Consider the following 22,525-nt stretch of genomic DNA (forward strand, 5'->3'; position numbering starts at 1 on the left):
TCCTATGGGAAAACCAAACTATGTTTGATACCACTGAAGACAACCAGATCAAGGAGAATTTGAACAGCTATGAGTAGGAGTGACATTTCTCCCGAGACCTCTGGATGTAGGACTTCTGCTTTATGGTGTTTCCCTTTGGGCTCCAAACTCCTAAGTGTTTTTCCACCTATTTATCATTTGCTTTGTCAACTGAGAAAAAGGGATGGCATTTGTATTTTTGTGCATGGCAGCACTGGGGAACTGTGCTGCACCAGAGGGTGCAGGATGAAGCCTGGGGAGATCTTTCCTGCTGGGACCTCTCATTGCTTCACCCACATTTCCACGCACTCCCACGTTGGATGTCGTATCCATTCGCCAGCCCAGCCAGCCCAAGCCTTGGGCATGGTGGCCAGCTCAGCCCAAAGTCCGCACACCAAGGACTGACACTCTCTGTGAAACCTTTCACAAACACAACGTTGATGCAATCCACCCACGTTTACCGATACCAGAGAGCTGATGTCTCCACGTGGCCCACCCTCACCCAGCAGGTCTGTGTGATTTTCCAGATTGCTCTCAGAGACATGTATTAATTTCAAACAATGCCATGGGGAAATCTGGATGTCTGAAGGCAAGTTTTTTTAACTTCTTGGAGTCTCAAGGTTTCAAGGAGCCATTTCGTTCTAGGCTGGGCAAAGGAGGAATCAGTCATTTGCCCAGAGCCGAATTCTCTGCTGCTCTTCCTAATACCAATGCTAGTACAGAATGAAATGCTAGTGAGATAGCACGAATCAAGCAACGCTTCTGACATGCGACTATTTACTATACACCTGTATTTACAAAGCACTTCACATGTGATGAATATGTTAGAAGACCTAAAAAAATCTTTTCCCAAAATACACAAAAGAAAACAAGATCTTTGCTGTTTGCTTTGTTAACAGTTTACTGTGGCTAGACCTAGCTCAGTCAAAGTGGAATCGGAGTATTTGATCTCTGTCATACTTTAAGGCCATCCAGTTTGTCACTGATAAGTGGGTAAACTGGCAGAGCACACAAATGCAATCTCTGGTGTCCCTCAGCTCTATGCAGGGACTTAAGTCTTAATTGAAGTCGTCAACTGGGACAAAAAACCATGAGGCAGCCACTCATCAGCCTAATTGTACTCAAATAATTAAACTATCTACTTGATAGAAAACAAATAGAAAGCATGTGCCTACTGACAGATGTACACCTAATATCCAGCTGAAACAATACATTTTGCACCTTTAAGATCTTTCTCCAAAGTCTTACACTTTATGTTACACTTATAATGTTGCTTATAAACCTGTAGCTTAATTGCCTACTACAAATTGCTATTTAAAAGAAAATACTATCATTCTTGATCTACAAATAGGACACGAACGTACAACGAAATTAAAAGAGACACAGAAGGTAACTCAGGAAGCCAAATATTCCTATGGAGTCTTACTCTGTGGGATTATTCCCCCTTTAAGGTAAACTTTTTTCCTACATTTTATCTGTGCAGACAGCAGTGTGAAGTACTTTTTTTATTTATTCATGCGGGAAGAGAAGTGAGTTTGTTTCTTTTTTCCCTTCCACAAAGCTGTTATTCTGCTGAAAAGCAGACTTAAGCAGTGCTCCATGGCAAGAGTTTAAGGGTTACTTTAAACTGGGACACAAAACTACTACTTTCTGACATCATTTCATGGTGTGTTCAGGAAAGTATTCAAGCGTGACATTGTATCATTAGGTATAATACAGCTATTGCAGAGGCACTGATTACTGCAATGAGAACTCATTTTCTTTAACACTATATGCGATAAGGAATGAATAAAAACCCAGGGAGAAACATCATTGTAAAAAGGTAGGCTATGTACAATAAAAAACACTGTCTGAAGACACCTTTTGGGGAATCAGCAGAAGAAAACCCGCTGCATCAAGTGGGGTTGGGGGGCTGCTGAGCACCTCCGAAATTAAGATCTGTATTTCCCCTTTCTTCAGGAGGTCCCTCCAAATATGCCTTTAGGTGACCCCCTTCCATGATTAATTTCATACAAGGTCTATTGATCCCAGACCTAATTACCTACTTTGATAAATTTAGCGCATGCCTGTGACAAACTAACCCAGCTCAGGCGGTGTTAACTGAGTCAATCTTCCGACCAGCTCCTCTGCCTCATCCACAGCCAGACCCCCAAAATAAAGGCGACTCTGCAATGCTGCGCAAAGCAGTGCCTAGACAGCTCTGGAAATTTTGGGCTGGTCTCTGCCTCTGGGCCTCCTCCGAGGCACAAGAACAGTAACGCTTTTCTATCTCCAAAGGGTATCATGAGGATATATTTGTAAGACTTTTTGAATGGGCTCCTGTTTCTTAAATAGGTTCTTCTATTGCATTCATTTGTGTTAGTAAATGAGAACTTGTCATGGATAGCTCTGTATACAGCCAAGCTCCTCAGGGGTTCAAGGGCCCAGTGAGCTGAAGATAAAGGAATTATTTTCAAATTTGATCACGTAAATGTCACCGGATATATTTGCAAGAACCCACTCAAATCCTTCTGTAGGTATATGAAGTCATATTTGACAATGAGTTTTCAAGATATACTCTAGCGAGGCCTTTATAAGGCCTCTCATTAGAAGTAAAATAATTTACAACTTCTTCCACTCCCTGGCATTTTATCACACGCTACTGCTACTGCAGCCTCACTTGATTTGTGACAGGATGGTATATGGCATACAAAATATTAATGGAAAAGACACAGGACTCCATCCCTTTGGTGCTCTGGTGCAATGATGATAATGAAACTTGCTATTGAACCAGTAAAACAGCTGAAGATGTATGCATCCTACCGGTAACCAGAACTGCCTTTAAAATTATTTAAATCTCTGTTCTGGCAGTACACGTCCCGCTCCTCTTATTTCACCTGTACAGCTCCTTTCCTTTGCCCATGTCATTTGCATAAGTAGGTTTTTGTTTCTCATTTTCGCAACAAACTTTTTGTAATACCATATCCTTTTTCCTTAACGTCTTTGTCTCATTCAAAGCCTTACCAAATGAATTAGATTATAAAAAGTTATTACACTGGAAGTCGTAAGCACTGAGCAGCACAACTACAGTGCACACAATGCATACAGTGATGTTAATTATTTACCAGTTCCCCGTTTGATTACAGTTTGGGTGGTGATGACACTCAGGGGCTTAATAGCTGCATAAAACATTGTGTTATGTTCTACAGTGTCCTAGATTAAATCATCCTTGAAAAATTTATCTCTTAGAAATAAAACATACCTTTCAGCCATTTATCAAGATTACGGTAAGATGAGTGATGAAAGTTCTACAGAAGTATTTATTTTTAATGATGCCCTACCTTTGAAGAAACAGTCCTTGCTGTGGATAATGTAGATTTTCTTCCTCTGCAGACAGGAGGCTCGATGCAGTTGACAGTGATTTTCATAAAATTTGCCATCAGATCCACACACAGGCATGTAGCTGGACTTGCAATCTTCTACGCATCTGCACTCGGGCTGGTTGGTGTCCTTGTTCACGACACACTTACTCCCCCGTCCGCAGTACTTCTTCTCACACGAGGCATGCAGGCCATCCTGCCCATAAAGCACTGGGAAGAGCAGAAAACGTCAGCGTGAGCAATATTTGCCTAACAGACCATACTCGTCTGATGTAGCAGCACAGGAGCAGGAGCTACAAGGTTTCCAAGGGAAAAAGCACCCTCCTTTGAATAGCAGCACAGCCGCAGTTTGGGGAGCGTCTTCACATCTGCGCTCCCAGACCTCCAGCTCTCACTGATCACAACATTAAGCTGAAAGGGCTTTTCAGTAAAGCGATGGACGTGGGGCCGTTTGTTCTTTTAGCCTTTTGTGAAATTACACCCTAGAATAAAATCTTGAGAGAGTATTTCAAAGTTTAGCCATGAGTTACATTCAGAAAGCAATTCTGAAAATCTACACTCCTCCAGCCACAAAACCCTCAAGGAGCTTCATTTCAGGCAGCAAAGTACCCTAAGTGATGGCACTTCAGTTCTGTACCAGCATCCACATTCAGAGTCTAACTTCCACCCTGAGCCAGAAGCAGAACATCCCCCAGGCCAAAATTCACACGGGTTGCAATGAAAGCTCAGACAGACAATCGCTGAGAACTTGTGAAAAAAATAACTGCCAAGAAAGACTTATCACTGAAGTCAAGGGAATATTATGAGAAGATGCTTCTCACTGTAACAGTGACCATCAGTATCTATCCCTATCTATCTGAATAATGATATATAATGAAAAACAACTTTCTACTGGTTTTAAGAATTCATTTGATATAATGTTCTGAACTGTACTACCTGCTGTCTGATACTATTAAAAGGCTAAGGAAGTTGCCCTTGTGCTATAACATTTTCTGCTTCTGAAGTTTCCTCGCTTAAAGGCTTACAACAGGACATTACTATAATTCATACAGGACAGGGTACTTCCAAACAAGCCACTACTCAGAGCAATAATTAGCATTATACTCAATGAAGAGAGTTTCAGGAAATTGGACTATTCTATGCTAATTGGAGTACACAAAGTTAAGAATTACAAAAGGATGCTGCAAAAGGCGTAATTAAAGCAGGAATAAACATTTCGTAGTGCACAGCCTACTGCCAGCCTTGCACAGCCTTCCAACAGCAGCAGCCTCTGGCTGCACCCACACCAGCGACTCAGTCTGGACCAGCAAGGCAGTTTTGAAGCAAATCCCTGTTGTCTACACTTACCACGCGTAGGTTTGGCTTTCGGCAAGGTTTCGGTGTGCGCTAGCTTTCAGAGAAAGCTCAAGTGGAAGCACTGCTCCAGACGTGCTCCGGCATCCAACAGGACGAATCCTGCAGCGACTGCAGCACCACAACATCCTCCAAAATGCACCCAAGGCTCTGCCCTTCAAAGATTTTTCAAGTAGGAGAACTGTTCAGCCTAGAAGAGCAGATCGGGTCTTACCCAAAGACACCCCCCCATCACTTGTAATGGAGATGTGAGGAGCATCAGCACTAGCTACCTCAATCTATTGATCCCTTTTATCATGCTAAATTCCTGGCTAACATCGACATAGCTCCTGTCTGCCCAGCATTTTATGCCAGTATGAAATGCCCCAGTATTGAAGCTACATTTCATCTACTAGTGATCAAGGGGTTAAAGCATGCGTGCAAACAGAAGCAAAAGTTTCTACAAAACCCCATTTTTCTTGGTTCCTGTTAAGCCTTTGTTTTTATCACTGTAAATCAGAAAGGGAAAAAAAATCTGTTATTGGAGGATTAACTGTTTGACTCAATAACTCATTAAAATTCCTCCAACTTGGCAAGCTAAGAAATATTGACTTTTCCTGACTTGTAATAAACTAGAAGGTCAAAGCATCTCCGAACAGTGCAAAAAGTACAGTCCCTGGAAGGAGTATCTGAATATTCTTTATTTACTTTACTAATTGTTCCAAAGTTTCTGCAAATTGTCCTCGGGAATGCAAACTGTGACCTCCGGGAGACCTCTCTGCCAAGGCCATCTGCATTTATGGTGTCTGCTGTAGATACAGCAGCACAAAGTATCAGGGCTTGAGGAAGCCCTTGTCAAGCATCCTCCTCCTCTTCCTCCTCCTCTTGGTGGCAGGACCTGCACCTGTACAGGCACTTGGCTTATCCATCGCAGTGTGCCTCAAAAGACATGTTTTGGAGACTGCTGTTGATGCTAAAGATATTTTTTTAAAAAATATCAAGATTCAGGAGCTATTACTGTCTATATAAACGTAATTCAGATACAACTACAGCCTAAGCCCTTCCTGTGCTGTCTTGATCGCTAAAAAATTGATCTCTCGGAGCTAGCACCAGTCGAGGACTGCGCCATGCATCTCGCTGAAGGTTATTTCTGCCTCCTCATTCACAGAGGGCTGCTCTGATTTAATGCATCAGGTCACACCGCTGCACCCTGCCCCGACAGCTACCGCAGGCACCGGCAGCAGCAAAAATCCCTTGGAGCCTCAATTATTTTTGGTATTTTGATTTTTTTAATATAAACTTCACATTACTGAAGACAAACACTACTCCCTATTGCAACGGAAGTTTTTTTAATGATACAAAGATTTGCTTAAGCACCAGCTTATGAAAAAAAAGACAAAATACTTTAGCTTTTCTACATCTACCCCAGTTACTATGGAGAAACCGCAGAAAGCCTGCCTGCATTTATGCCTCGTTCGTTTTGTTCACCGTTTGGTTTATTCTGTGTTCCCAGATGGAGAACTCCTGTTTAAACACACCTAAGTTGGGTAAGGGGGTAGGCAGATACTCCGCAAACAGCCAGAAAGGAAAGATTCGTGTGCTCGGGAATCCTGATGCGCTTCTACTAGTCCAAGTCCTCTGAAATCTGTGTGTCAGCAAGCAGAGTGTTAATATGGGATGTCTTTGCCAGAATCCGATAATGTTGATAGCAGCTCTTTAATTCAATTACTTTGCATAATCCTTTGAAGAACTAAAGCTCCCCACAAGCACACTCAGCCATACAGAGAGACCCTCCACCCAGAAAGGACAGTAACAGGATGCGAAACAGAAGGGAGCCAGTGGAAATCAAGAGGAAAGAAGGTATTTGACTGTAAAAGCACTGTTGACTTTATCCAAGTAATTAATTAATCCAGAGCAGCACCATGGAAAGGGACTTTCCTCAATTGCATCCAGGTGCCTGCTCCCATGGGCAGCACCCGAGCCGGGAAGGACACCGTGTGTAACACAGCAGCATGAAATGTGTCTGCCATCCCTATTTTTTGGTCACATTATTAAAAGTGACTGAATTCCCCACTCTTACAAGGATTATTAAAAACAGAAATGGGAAAGGTAATCAAGTGAAACTACCAACTAACTGCTTACAATATTTACGAGCCCCACTGTACTGCACGGAAAAAGGCATAATTTATTTAATTTATTAGTCGCAAAGAAAGTCATTTACTTAAGTTAAAAATTGATCATCTTGCAAAACAAGCTGCTTTTCAACACTAATTAAGTTTACCCAACATGGCTAGAGTCTGAGTTGTTATATTGTATTAAAGCCAGCAGGATGGAGGGAGGAAGCCCATTCGCATACACCCATGAAAACACTTGACTTCTCAAATTGGTTTATGGCTGCCCCTGAGAAACTTGCAATTCCAGTGGAAAACCGACAAAAGCCTGGTCTAGGCAGTAAAATAACCGAGTTCAGGAATTTCATAAGGCTGTTTAGCAGGCTGCCTTCCTCTCAAAGCAAGACTTTAATAAGAAAATGAATATGTTATTGCCACATTGGAGAATACGCGTCCTCTGGCTCTTCATTAATTCATGAAGACAGAGACCTCATCTACCTTTTACACGCCACTAAGTATGTACAGATCAGACTAAGGCTCACAGACAATTTTTTTACTCCCAGATACAACCCTATTCCTTACTTCAGCAAAAAGAGTTCAAGGGAAGGTTGAGTTCACGACAAGCACTGACTTCAATTAAGGCCAACCAGACAAACCCATCACACATACAGCAAAACCAAAAACCGAACAGCTCTATCATAACGCTGCTCAGGAAAAGTTGCTTATACACTGCAGAAATGTAAATTACTACATTTACATGTAAAAAGCCAGTTTGCCTTCAAGTAACAGTGAGCTCCTGCAGGCAGCTGGACATCCGGTTTTACTGCTGAAGGAAGAAGTTTAGACGTTGCATCAGGACTGGAGCCAAAACTGGAAATTTTAATTATGGGGCACTGGAGACTGGTATTACTGAAATTGGAAGCTTCTACCTCAAGTCCTTCAAAGGCAATGCTGCACCTTGCAAATGTTGTAACAAAATAAAAATAAAATCAAACCCTCTACAACATGATAAAAATATTCAATCTTTAAACTTAGTTTGTTACTTCCAGTAGGTAAACCGGTGAGGTCACAAGCTGTTCCTCCAGCATCTTGACATCAGTTTTCCAACACTTTTCCTTTCCCATATTAAATAATCTTCTATCATCTAAAACGTCACACCTGGAAGCACTATTTAATGCTGAAAATATATGTTGCCCGTACATGCAGATTATATACACACAATGCATACACACATAAGTGTATGTGTTCAAGCATGTATTTACATACATCGATTCACATACACAGATATATACACGTATAAGACCACCTAGACACTTCCCATACACTTGACCTGCCACAACGTCACTTTTGCTGATGATACGAAGTCAGATGCTGCAGCACGGTGCCTTAAACCTTCCTTCCCCAGCACACACTCAATATACATCTTGAATAACTCACGGTTGAAGTAACAAAAGTTCAGATGCGTGACTACTGCACCTGGCTTCTGTTCAGTTAGCAAATGCGTGTGATACATACGTTGTTACTACCGCAATAAAATAAGAAAGGAAACAAAGATTATTATTTCATAATAATCTGCTCTATGAGTTTCTCAGTTTTTCATTGCATGCCTGTTATGAAAGTGGAAAGGCAGAAAAGCCATGGTAAATCACCTGGAATAGGGGCATGGCAACAGTGCATTCATTACCTCCGTTACTAGCCTTTGGTGCTATAATTTATTTATTTTTATAAAGCAAAACCGGTGACTTATCCTGGAGAATAATACAGAAAATGAGATGTGTGCTTCAAGCATACGTTTTGCTATGGATGAAAACTATTTTTTCTTTCAAAGTCCAGGAGATAACTCTGTGTGTGTATGTGTGTGTGCATCTTTGAGCAGGACGGAGAGGGACACATCAGCCTCAGAAGGGAAGGACAAAAAAAAAAAAATCAGTCACTTTTACTAATTTAGATGCTCTACACAAAACAAAAGACAGAATGACATGGGAAGCCTCCTCAGAACAAAAACTAGGAAACCTTCCCAGATGGCTACGTTATTTCAGGAGGACTCTTGCAGAGTTTAAAAAGAGAAACACCAAAGGGAAAGGAAAATCTACTCTGGAAAGGAGTATTGCGACACACAGTTGCACTGATGACACCAATGCCAAGGGAGCTGCTTAATCTGTGTCCACAGTTTAACACCAAATACAAACAAATTGGAATTGCTCAACCGAAGTTCAGTAACAACGTGCAGTTATTCTGCAAATAACACCAAGGAAGCACTCAAAAATCATAGGAAAATTTTCTGTATCAATTTTTACATCTGAAAATGGGGATTAATGTTACTTTCTATATCTGCCAGGACTATGAAGTCCATTTGAGGTGATGCCATGAAAAGGCATTTGAAAATTTCAAGTAACTATGCTATTCCTAGTGTAATTGGCCTAACTTTTGTCCCATTTCAAATCCATTTAAAGATTAGGAGATCAAAAGCTTCATTAAATATTATTTTTGGAGGGTATCATGGTTTATGAGGGTACTAACATGAAAAAAGAGACAACAGACATGTACAAATCAAAAGATCCCAACAACATAAAGCATATACACAGATCACTGAGAAAGAAGTACCAGCCAATATATGAGACCATATCTATTTAGAACCTTGCCATGAAACTCTACCATGCAGAATTTGCTTGATTGTTCTCTTCTTGGAAGAGCTATTAAAGAGACGATTCATAAAATTGCTCTTTATTAAATGTTTAGATAAAGTTATCTATGATAGGTACTGCTATTGAAGGCAATTTTATTACATTACCGCTGTGCAGCAAGTATAGATACAGACTTAAACTTGCTGGACTGCTGTGCTGGGCAGCTCCTGTTGGCACCATACCTCGCCCTGTGTTCGCAAGCTGTCTAGCAGGTCCCCACAACCAGCCAGCCGAGAAACGTCACAATATTAGTATATGACCAGTATATTGCCTGCATGGGTCAGAAGGATTTAATTTAAATGTTTCCTTGGGCACCTGTATTTACAGTGTTGCGAGCAACCCAGTGAAGCTGGGTAGCAGTGTGTGTGCGCACATACACGTGTGTATTTTACTTGATTGTGTATTTAATTATTTCAGTATTGCACAGTCCAAAGAATGCGGACACTTTCCAGTATCAGATCTGGAGGGAACAGATCACATTAATACTTTAGTTTCTTTGGTAAAACTCCGTATCAGATAAATACACTCTTCTGAAGGAAGTCAATGAAATTCCCACAGGTCAATGCTCAAAATCAGTCGTCTTGCCTTTAATCTTGCTCACTAATCTCCTGCCTGCCCCATTCCTTCACTCTCATTCTCAGGACCAGCCTTACTCCTCTCCTCGTTTTCAGTGGTCTTTTATCCTTTGACCAGCACGGCAAGCCCTAGCACTCTACGGGCAACTATAGAGGACATGAGAAATCAGAAACGCAGTGTCATGCATCTTTCTGCTATTCCTTCAATCAAGTTCTTGTGGCAGAGACTACAAGAAGGTTACAATCCAATAATAAAATAACTAGAGATGACTTGCCTGTTTTCCTGGCGATTCCTCCAATTACATTACCAGTGGAGTTGCTGGAGGCAAGCTGAACAGTCTAGATTTTCCCAGTAATCCGCATTATTAACCTTTAAATCTCTCCACGCATGTCACCTTTTGCTCGCTTCCCTTTCCCTGCCCCGACACACCATCCATCCAAGGCTTCCCCTGAGGGTTGCCTGCCCTGTATCTCACTTCCCCTGGCTCTTCCACCCTCTGGAGCCGCAACTCGCCATGAACCCCGAGTCCTCCACACGGTGCTACCCCCAAAACTCCTTGGCACAAGGCACGAGCCTCTCACTTCCACCTATTCTTCAACATCTGATTCCAAAACTTTAACAATTTTACCCTCACTTTGACCGTTTCTACTTGGAGGAGAGCGAAATCCATAAATTAAGTGTATTGGGCCTTGCTGCAGTGGCAGGGGGACACACATGGCCATCGCTTATCATGCCTGTGTAAAAGCACAGGACATCTTGCAATATTAGCAGTGGTTCAAGAACAAAAGGTGCCAAGTTTCCATCTGACGGGTATTCTACAGTCTCACAGAAATCTCTCCTTTTTCTATTTTTTTGACTCATTGCTTTGCAATAAGACCATTTATCAGAAAATAATTGCATTTGTTTATTGTATGCCTATTTTCCCCTTACATATGCACAAACCAAATGTTATTTCAGATTGGATAGAAAGATGTTTTCAGTTTCCTATTTATTTTCTCATTCAGTGCATCAGTTTATAAGGCTCATTGAGGAAAAAGAACAGAAACAAAGTCAGCTCATCATCATGTTTGTCTCAAAAAAAGAACATTATTCTGAGTATTTATTTTTGGTTGGAAGAGGAATATATAACGAGCTTTTATAATTAATATCCATTCAGCTTCCTTATTACATTATTCTTGAATTCCGCTTTTAGTAAAAAAATCATCTGACTTGCACCAAATTGTACAAGTGCCACTGCACGAGGTTTCAACGTGACTGAGGAGAGAGACCTCCGTGTCATCACAGCGATGCCTGTGTCAGCGCTTCTGTTAGCATCTCCTTTTCTTGCACGTTTGAACCTTACAAATGAAGTCGCATTCTTGAAAAACATTTTTCAAGCTGTGTTAAAGCACAGTCCAAAAACGTAAAAGAGGTAGAAACACCAGACTTTCACCTATTTCCCTCGCTGCTAGAGAAGGATGGAGGCTGGCACTGGGTACAACCTAAATATACAGGAATTAAATAACAGGTCTTCCAGTAACTTCCATATTCCACCTGGTTATTAGCGTTACTTGGAAACACTTTGTCACTTGGAGGAACGGGCTTCATTCTGTTCCACCATCAGAAGCATTTAACTGTGCGAACAATAAGGGACAAATACTCAAAATGTGAATCCACGGCAGAGCCGCCTCTCTGAGCCCCTACACCCATCACACCTCCTCCAGCAGCCAGAAATAAAATTCTCAAACCAGCCACTTTTCTGTACCGAAGGAAAGCTCTTGCCCTCAAAAGGAAGCGAGCATGAGCCTGCAAATCCACCTCCGGGGACAACTCAGTTCGGTCTGTTAAGACAATAAATCTACAGGGTCTTTTACTGTCTCTTCTCCTGCCCCTTCCTCCCAACTAGATTAATTTTCAAGGATAAAAGTTTCCAGAGGGAATCTATCAACAGTTACATATATGTACAACTTGCAACGCTTCTGTCATTTACTACTACGCATAAACGAAGGCAGACAAGCTGTCTGAAAATTAGGGACTGGATTCATTTTGTGAGTCTATTTCTGAGCACTGATGTTTTCCTGTAAAAGTTGCCATTTGCTGGAAATAAATGGAGAGAAAAGGAAAAAAAAATATTAAAGCTGTTTAGTTGTAATGGGGTTTGTGTTAGTGCAGGTGTTTTGTATTGGGCGTTTTTTACTGCTGGGTGAAGTGTAATGCATGTTTGACTCATGGCTACTTTACTTGATTGAAGAGGCAGCCCCAGCAGCAGGATTAGTGGCATTCCTGCATCACATGTAAATCAGTATAAACTTCCCACTGGAAACTGTTGAGGCTGCACAGTGTCTTTTCACATTTTTTTTTCCTACGACATTTCATTTATGTTTTCCCAACGAGACGCCTTAGAGCCTCATAGATTACAAGCATAGGAGTGTTACCGTGTAACAGAAGTGTGAGGCAGGAGCCAAACAGGTCCATTATGGGGAGAATTACAATCACCCAGCTACTGAACGAGGATCTATTACATCTGCTTTGGGACACAGAAGAAAGGACGTTTTTATAAAGCAGTTTCGAGCCATTCTTCAGAAAGGGAAATAACTGGTGGAGGGACCTTCTTACTGACTCCATGCAACTAAGTTGTTTGCTCTTCTGGGTGCATCCCCTCTTGTCATTCTTAAGGAATCATTTAATTTCAGTCTAGAGAAAACTGCAGCATGCAAATGGTCTAAGGAGACAAAAGCCATGGAAGGACCCTGCAGCGATGGATAAGCAGCAGCTTGGCTGCTGCCCTTGCACCGCCTCTGACTCCTTCTCCATGGCTGGTTCAGCTTTGCAAAGAAAAATAACATAGGGAAAAAGTGAAGCCCTGGGGAATATCAGTTTGAAGAGTGATTGGCCAGCACAGTGTAACAGAAAGATTTCCTAGCTGTCGTCTACAACCCCGCTGTGGTCTCCAAGAGCATCACAGGTGACCTGCAGATCACCCATAGGACTCAGCAGGATATTCTGCATCTTTTATAAGTAAGGCTTTACTTGAAGTTTGACCCGGGCGTATGCTGAAGCAGTTGATGTAACGAGTGATTTCCTTCCAGGTAAAGGGAGAAGAGACATTTTGGCATACTGCATCCATGGTGATCCCTGCACTTACGAAAACCTTTTCTGCTGAAAAGTCTCAGAGGGACTCCAGAGAAGGTCAGTGGGACAGGGAGGAGAAAGCAATGAGCATCTTCCAATCACCAGCTGTACTGGCACAAGAGAGAGGGCCGGGGCAGTACATACTCCACAGACCCCACCAGATACCCCGGCCATTTTCCAGTTGAAGCTTCTTTGAAGCTGCTGGAACAATCTCATGGAAGCACTTTAAAAAGAAATCTGTATGTGTTTATATATTTATTTTTTAAACAGAGGAACCACTGCAGGAAAAGACCCAACCATTTCTGACCATAACATGAATCAAACCCCTCTCTGAATACAGAAAGTGGTGCCTCATCTGTTGGAGCAAAGCGCTGCTCAAACCTGCCCCCACCAGGTTTGGCTCACGCACAGCTGAAATGAGTTTTTCAGCTGCTCTAAAACAAATGAGAAACTTGAACTTCAAAGAGCAGAGACCCAGCCTCACCCACACCTCCTCCAAGCTAGTGACAAGATCTTTCCTCCTAACCCTCCATGCTGAGCGTCCTGCTGCCAAAACACTGCACCACAGAAATTAAATTTGCTGCATACGCAGGAGCAACGGGAGTGCTGCCTCACTGCCTGCACCAAACAGGGATGCACAGGAGATCAGTGCATGGCAGGCATGCGGGGCACATCGCTGTCAGTGTGTCCGGGACCGTGTCCCACCTCAGGAGGGACAGCAAGGAGAGGGGGTACAGGCAAAGAGCCAGTGCTTCACGGAGCCAGCAGCCACCGCAACTTAAGCCAAATACTTCATTACTTGAAAACCCACCCAGCTTTTTGAGTCCAAAGGGAAGCTTTCAAAATTTGCTGGTTGCTAGAAAGAGAAGCAAACTAAAAAAAAAACAGGACTGCCTTTAAAATTAGTAAGAACAGGATGTGTCTTTAGAATATTATTTTTATATGCATTATACAATGCTTCTCAGATAAGGTTCATAAAAACTCTATCAGGAACAAAGTACGTTTGATTTAAATGATAGCAAATCAACAAAACCAACATCTGCCAGCAGGACAGTCACAAAAGGCAAACGTACATGTTTCATTGAGACTGGAAATAATCTTAATTGAACATGTTACTGCCCAATGATGGTGATCTGCTCAGCAGCTCAAAGTCGTGTTGGCCGTGGGTTGAGGATGTTTTCAGGTTGTTGCTTAAATGAACGCACGTAGGGAAAAATGCGTTCAGATGCATACACTGCCAGGCTGAGTGAGCCAATTTTAATTGGGATGTCACCAAAACAGATAAAAAAACCCAACATAATCCCCAAACTCCCTGACTATAGGTGTGCCCTAGCAACTCCCCGTCCTCTAGTACAAGAGACCACAGTGCCTTCAAGCCTTAATTCAGTGCTGGCAGCGCGAGTGAGCGGTAAATGCTCTGCTTGAAGCCAGCCTGAAACATTGCCACAGCACAACACCAATCAATAACCATTTGCATTCCCCTTTCCCATTCTCTGTTATCTTTAATGAAGTTCTTTTCCAAGACTAAGAAATAAGAAGAAACACTATTTTCTAAGCAATCGCATCCAGTTCTTCTGTCCCTTACACTAATTTTGCAATTCTCCACTGGTTTAATTTTCAATTTGTTGTCTAACTCCAGGACACCGTTATACTCCAGCACTCCCATATTTTGTGGACACACCATTTTGTTTCACTGCCTGCTCCATCCGAGACCAGTGTTAACGCACAGAAACCTTCATCTCGTATAGGACAACACCTTGACATTTTGGTCTCTGTCAGCAAACACACCCCAGACCTAAGAGCCTGCAGTTAATACCAAGCCTTTCAAGGCTCTGTCCTCGGGGCACGTCTATTTCTCACCCTCTTCCTGAGGATTTTACTTTCTCATCAATAAAGGATATTATCCCGACTGTGATTGAAGATTTATCTGTTTCTTAAGACAGTTTGACGAACAATCCTGCTCCCGACTATCAGAGTTCAAGATCTCTTCCTATTCCCCAGTACCCATCCACCCTCCTTTGCCAGTCCTGCCACATCACCCCGACCTGCACCAAGAGGTCAGAAGTATATGCATCAACATCTTAAGCTCCTAAATTAAACAAAAGACATCTTTTTTATCCCCACTTACCCTCCAGCAGTTACTACTCCCTGTGCTTCTTATACAAAGGAAGACGGAAGAATTAATGCCGTTTCTACAGCATTACAAACCTTTTACTCCCTCCGTATTTGCTCTGCGCCAAAGGAAGCATTTTAGCATGCATTTACCTGATGGGAAGAGTTACAGGCTATTGAAAGGATAACGCAGTAAAATGAAAAACCTACTAAGAAGCTATTTTGAAAGTGGAAAGCCTTTAAACTTCACATACTGTTAAAACTGGCTCGGAGAGTATCAGTGCAGAAATGGAACATTAGCACTGAAACACTAACATTAGCTACCTTTTTTTTTTTTATTCTGAGGAGTAGGAATATCACCAGTTTCTCATGTTGAGACTCACAATGTAAAAAGAAAAAAACAGAAGAGGTGAAAATAGATAAAAATCAGTAACAGATTAAGGCCTTCTGCAGTGGGTGTATTTTTGTTTCAAACATTTTTAATTTAATCTGAATTTTCTTAATTTGCACAGCTGGGCATCTGGTTTGGGAAATGGCCCAGCAGGGCAGAGCCCTGCAGCCACCTACAATGAGCTTTATCCCCTCGCATGGCATCAGTGCTGGCCCACCGCCACACAGAGAGTCCATCTAGGACTTACCTTGCTGCTAAACAAAGGCAGCAGCCTGCACCTAGGGTGCAGGAGCACTCCTCATTCATTCACGCCAGGGAAGCGTGTGGAGAGCTGAATCTGAAAGGGTAGATACAAAATAAGAGTACATGTATTCACTGCCTTCCCTTTGAAAGTGCTCTGTACAAGGAATAAAAACAAACAACGACTGATAAAAATCAACAAAACATTGTTTCCCTTAGAACACAAAAGCACCAAATGAAAACAACAGGGTCACATTTAATAGCGGATAAGGAAAAGCTTGGGATAAAAAGCAGGAATAAGCCGCAATCATCAGTCATCAACATCAGAGTATATTGGGCAAAAGCAGCATCACGGGGCTTTTTATTCTTTTAAGAAAGGGAATAGAATAAAATGCATTTTGGTGCAGGGCATATTTCACATGTTAAGCTGATCCACACGGATACAGCACAACTATACAAATAGAGGAGTACAAGGTGTGCACAGGCACCCACGAGGCCACGGCAGCGGTTACATCTGAACATAGGTTAGGTGAGTGCCATGGAAGCCCCAGAAAACCTGTGCTACCAGTTTAAAGCTAAGACATTTGAAGGGTGCTCAGCATGGAGCAGGCAGGCATTGTATTTCAGTTTGAGGCTGGAATTAGGCTTTTCCATCAGCTTATATTTCAAATTCCCTGGTGCCTTAGAAAAACTAAGTAAATCTACTCGTTCTAAAAATCGAGCGACAATGCAAGAAACTCCCCGCTCTGTCTTCCCAATCTCTGTCATCACAGCTGGCTCCTTTGGATTAGCACAAGCAGCTCTCCGGCAGTTCTGGGGGAAAGATGCGATGATGAACCAGATCGAAAGAAATGCAAGAGAGGTGGCATTTTCCCCAGTCGCTTTGGACCACTGACCAGAAAGGAAAAGAAAGGAAAGTCGCTATATTGGACTCTACCAAAGGGAAGTGAAGTAAATAGGAATATCCCATGCTAAGGGCACAGCCCTTTTCCCTTACGCATATAGAGCTCAACGGACGAATTCAGCAGCAGAGAAGAAACTGGTGCTGCCCCTTGACAAGGCACCCAGGTTCTCCCACCCTGCAGGGTCCATGCAGGACCCGCCACCACCTCTCCATGAGCCTGGTGTGCACCTATGCCTGCTGGAATATTTTGCAGCTCAGCATTTCAATACAGGAGCAAAGCAAACACATGATTTCTTGCAAAGGAAACACACGAGCAGCGAGAGAGGGATGACTGGAACAGCCTGGGGAAAAGTTCACTTTCAAAAAGATTTGCTGTAGAGACAAAAACTGTGTTCAGCCACCCCCAGCGCGGCTCCTCACATCGCACTGTGGCTCGGAAATGGCCGACAGCCCCCAGCCATGGCCAGACGATGCAGCCCTCCTTGCATCCTCGACTTCCCCACGCACGACTCCGTTGGATCAACTGCAGTACGAAATGACTTCAACCCATTCGTAATGGGAGAACATATCCAGCAGGCAAAATCCAGCTGGTATTTTGTGCTCACAGTAAATAGGATTACTGGCAGCAGTGAAAAGTGAAGTCCTCTGCTGAACAACACACTGGGGATGGCAGCTGCTTTCCAGCCTTGGACTGCAAATACCATCTTGCCAAGCTTTCTGTACTAATGGGGCCCATTTTCTCTATAGAAAAGGAAAAGGCAAGAGAGAATTCAATTTTTATGCTTCCGAATCTCCTACTGATGCGCATGTGTTCAACTGCTCCCATTCCCATTAACACCCAGCATGGGAGATTCAAACAACTTCATAGCTGCTACAAGCTGGGATTGTCCAACAGTTAGAGCAAATGTTTAAAAAAAAAAGGTTTTATTTTATTTGACAATTTTCTGCGCTAAATAATGTAGCACAGCTTTCACTGAAAAACCTGTACTTCTCAATGGAAATACTTGTCTCTAGCTAACAAACCAGAGCTGCCAACTATTCCCATTCATAATCCTCACCAACGCCAACGGGAGTTGCATTTGCAGAGCAGGTCTCCACAGGGATCCCGGAGGGTGATTTATGGACTCCAACAGGACTTGCAGGCACTAAATGGCTGCCTCCAGGTTACTCAGGTGGAAGAACACGCACAGTGCCCATTTCAGGGGAAAAAAAGATCTGAAACTGTCAATGAAAAGAAATCCCTTGGGTCTTACCATGAAATGGAGTGAATGACCAGCCGGCAAGGAGGGGAAAGAGAAGAAACAGGGAAAATGAGAAAAAAGCAAATTGCTCTCAGTGTGCGAGGGCAGGAGCGATCCTGAACCAAAACCGTTTCCCCAAAGTTCACATTTAAAGTCGTAACTGTCTCAACGGCACCCACTTAAGTGGATAAAACACACGAAAAATTGAAAATTACAAGATCTCTTCCCGTGTAAATGCCTCTCCATCAGAAACAGGGCTCAGATTACCAGGAACAGAGTTTAGGGGCAAGGAGCAAGATCATTTTTCTTGTTTTGTAATGTGAAAACCCAAAGCACGTCCCTGGTCGGCAACAAAAGGGCGACCACCCGCGTCAACGGCTCGGCGTCCACAAGCCGGCACAGGCGGCTTTGTGGGCTCAAACCCCCGTACTGGGCCACCCCTGCCAGAGCAACCGGGCTCTGCAAAAGCTGTTTGAGACTTTCTCCCACTGGATTTGTTATGCACACTTGTGCTGGTAATTTACATTGATTTTATACTGAAATATTAGATACCATCGCGTGACGTGCAGATGTATTTAACACAATTAGTAGCAAATACACAGTTATTAAACATAGGGGTGGGAGAAGGAAAGACTCATAATTCGATAGTCTTGCTTAAAGCAATTATTGCATTTTAAAAGGAAAAGCAAGGATCTCATTTCTTCCCTTCTTGTGCATCTTCCCCAGCACAACAACATGCACTCAAATTAAATAAATGCCTGAACGTCTTTGAAGACATAAATTGGGACACAGCAAAGAAAGCTGCTAACACTGAGCTTTGTACTGCACGGTCCAAAGGGAGTCCATGGCAGGGACAAGGCAGAATGCATTAAATCTCAATTAGATCATAGTACACAACAAAGCACAGAACATTATCATCATATTTGCTCACCCAAGGATTAAGTGGTTTCCTTTGGAGAGGTCTGTGCCTGCAAAGCGTCTTGGGGACCAAGCAGCTCTTTGCAGTGAAGAGCGGGCACCGCTTTGTATTCCTTTCATGAATTGCACCCATTAAATGCATCTTGTAACACAGTATTTTACATGTATGTGTGCAAGTGACAGACTGCAGGCTGTGAAGAGACACAGCTCAATATTTTGGAAGTGCTTCCAGAGTATTTTTAGCTAATATATCGTACTGGTGACTGTCTGGATATGCCTGAATGTCAAAAATAACAGTGTAGAAAGAAAAATAAGAAAACAGAAAATATAACAGAAAATAAAGCTTTGATGGCATACTTTAAAAAAACATTAATAAGGTAATGTTCTAGCCATTTTTAAAGCAATGATTTAGGCAAGATTATGAAGTCATTATTTGCAAATGTGTTTGTTACACAATGCTTAATATTAATAAGCCCTCATAATTATGCATGCAAACAGTTTACCCTTGGTATTACAAACACAACGAGCTGAAGTGCACCCGACAGCCAGGCGTGCAGCGATGTGCAGGCAGGGCAGGCAGCAGCACCCAGCCTGCGTTCCTGCGGGCTTCTGTGGCCAGCCCTGATGCACGAGCTGCTACGGCAGCACCTCCTTCTGCAACAGGACCTGCAGGAGGATTTATTTGGCCGCATGAAAGGATTTTTCATCCCATCCCCGTCTCCTCTGAGCCAAACTACGGTTCACTTCCATACATTTTCACAGCTTTGAAAGACTTTTTCTATTAACTGCTGTGTTTTTTCCCTTAGCAATACTTGCCATGACACCTGACCATCCACATTTCTTCCACCCAGTCATTTCCACAGTTCTAACCTCTGCTGTCTCCACTTTAAGCACAATTTTTTGTCTAAAATCTTCCAGCATTTCAAATGCTATAAGCAAGGACAGACTTTACCCAGGCAGCCCATTGCAAATAGTTTGCATTTTACTCCTAAAGATCAGTTAATGAAGTACAAAATTTCAGGGCTGTTTGATTAAAGTGCTAACGCTTATAAAATCAATATGCTAGGGAGTGAAGCTTTCTTCATATTTAAGCATGGGGAAAAAAAAGTCTTAAATTTTATGTAGTGTTCAAATGCAACAACAGGAGTGCAGACACACTGTCAGCATCCGTAGCTGTTGTATATAATTTACAAACACCTACTGTTAGTACCCCTTAAAAACACACATTATTCAATAAATGCTGCAGAAATTATCTTAAAAGTGGCAGTGCCTTGCTTCGCTTCTGCAAAAGTGCTATGATATCCGCAAACTGCATTAACATCTTTTAAAAGGTTTCCCTTTCAAAATCACGGCAACACCAGCAGCTTGAGCAGGGTCCCCATCAGCTCTGGAGCATACTACTTTAATTTGCACCCATCGAACCTGGTCCCTACCCACACAAGAATATTCAACTAAGCGCATGGTTTGATGGTGCTCCACCATCACGCATACGGGGTTGAAAACTTCAAAGCAAGCCAATCATACTATTTTCATTAAAAACAGGAGCTATTATTTCTCCCCACAATGAAGCCTGAAAGACAATCTCTAATCTCCACAATGGAGGGCTCTCTTGAAAAGGGACATCAGACCGGCTTTCAAAAACCCATCTGGGACATGGAGTTCATGGCTACGAACCCTTCCAGCCTCGTCTGTTTTTTTGCACAAACCTGGCATCAAAGTACCCACCCTGCCCCAAAATAGCTCTGAGTTTCAGATGTTACAATTCCCTTAATGGTTAGGATACAAGCTATATGGTCACAGCCCAAATTATATTATGCATCCCCTGACTGCACACGCTGAGATTATGACTGCTCAGTGCACTCAGCATACACACAGTCACAAGGGAACACTAAAAGCAAATTCTGGCCCTGTCTATCATCCATAATTCAAGAGAAATCAGGGTTAAAAAAAGTGCACGAGCAATTGACATAATTTATATGCTGCATGTGGGAGAGTTGGCAGTCTCTCGCATCATAAAGTTTAAATAACGGTAGTTTAACACCAGATGTACCTGCAGCTGTCCTGAGCATCATGCCATTAGTTCCATTATGGCACGGAGCAAACCCTTCCTTAGCTCAGTACCCCACGCTTGCCCCACCAGCAGCCCGTTTAATGCAGGATTTCACCAGGAATGATCAGTCAAGCGTAAACTACTCAGTACTACCAGTCAAAAAAAAAGAAAAAGCCAAAAACCCCAACAAACAAACACACCTTGAAAAGTTTTGTGATGCAATTGATTATGAAAGGTGCTACCTTTAAAATTAAAGGAGGAAAGTAAAGAAAAAAGTATCGGCATGTCTTCTGAAAATACAGCCAGTCTTCCAGCAATGGTGCAAAGTTTTGGAGATGCTGTTGTGAATTTTGATCAATATGGTGACATTTACCTTTGGAGGATACACTTTCTTCCTATTGTAAACTAACAAAAAATATTCTTCTTTCCACTGACTTTACACAAGGGATTATCAAATTAATTCAGTGTGTGTGTGCACTGAGGGGTATTAATTGATCGTTCAATCTAAACCAGCTCTTAGTCAATATTTCTTACTGAAACAAGAGAAAGCTGGAACAGTGACTGCTTCCTCCCACCATCCTCAGGTTTATCCATAGCATATATATTCAGGGAAAAACCTAAAGTCCCCAGAAATGGAGGATCCCACAAACCCAAGAGCAGGTCCTTGGGAACAGGGCTGCCAGAAGTCCCACCTGTAAATTAGCTTTTTCAGCTGATTCATTCTGTCTCATCAGTCCCTCTGCAATTAGTCACAGGATGACTGTAAAGAGGCAGAATATAACTGATACCATCCACAAATGCAGAACTAAATTTCGTGAATGCATAACCTAGGAAGCCCAAACCAAGCCTACAGCCTGGCCATGGCTCCTGCTCTTCAGCCAAATCCTTTTCAACAGAGGAATTTTGCAGAAACCACAGGAGAACTTGAAGACAGAGACCCCTAAAGAGAGGGAGTTAATGAAAATCACCATCATCCTCTCGGTTTCACAGCACCCTGCATGTATCAGGACTCCATCGCATCATTATCAGTCTAAGTACCACTTTTCTGCAGTTAATGCTGTAATACCAGATTTGCAGGGTTTTTTGCTTCCTTTGTGTTGTGCTCAGCTGGCAAGTATAGTGAAGCTGTGTTAAAAAAAAAAAAAAAGGCATCAGCACAGAGCCTGAATCTTTGGTCAAAAAGTCCTTTTCTACATCCCATGTGCAGATTCAGCACCTCCGTGGTACAAAGATGATGAGACACTTCCCGATTTATTCTTGAAACACAAAACTTGGTAAGCACATAAAACCAAGACAGGGTCTCCCCCCCCGCCCCCGATTCGGTCAACATGTGTCAGCTTCAAAGTAGAGCAGGTATGATGGGAAGTGGCCACCCTGACATAGTTGCTCCCTCCTCTCTTTCAGAGCAGAATATGGAAGCTAAGCAGAGACTGGTTTCTGAGGCTTCAGAAACCTAAAAAAACCCACCAAAAACTCAA

At 42.5% G+C, this 22,525-nt stretch overlaps 1 protein-coding gene across 2 annotated transcripts in view; it reads right to left on the bottom strand.

Annotated features, from left to right (window-relative positions):
- FSTL4 (follistatin like 4) overlaps window positions 1-22,525 on the bottom strand; it is a 227,217-nt gene that overhangs the window by 155,854 nt on the left and 48,838 nt on the right. For both annotated transcript variants that reach the window (XM_075164561.1, XM_075164560.1), the window contains exon 3: window positions 3,339-3,587. In XM_075164561.1, the coding sequence (XP_075020662.1) occupies window positions 3,339-3,587 (249 nt within the window). The remainder of the gene's footprint in view (window positions 1-3,338; window positions 3,588-22,525) is intronic.

This window comes from Calonectris borealis, chromosome 15 (genome assembly GCF_964195595.1).
Source record: "Calonectris borealis chromosome 15, bCalBor7.hap1.2, whole genome shotgun sequence".
Classification (NCBI taxonomy): Eukaryota; Metazoa; Chordata; class Aves; order Procellariiformes; family Procellariidae; genus Calonectris; species Calonectris borealis.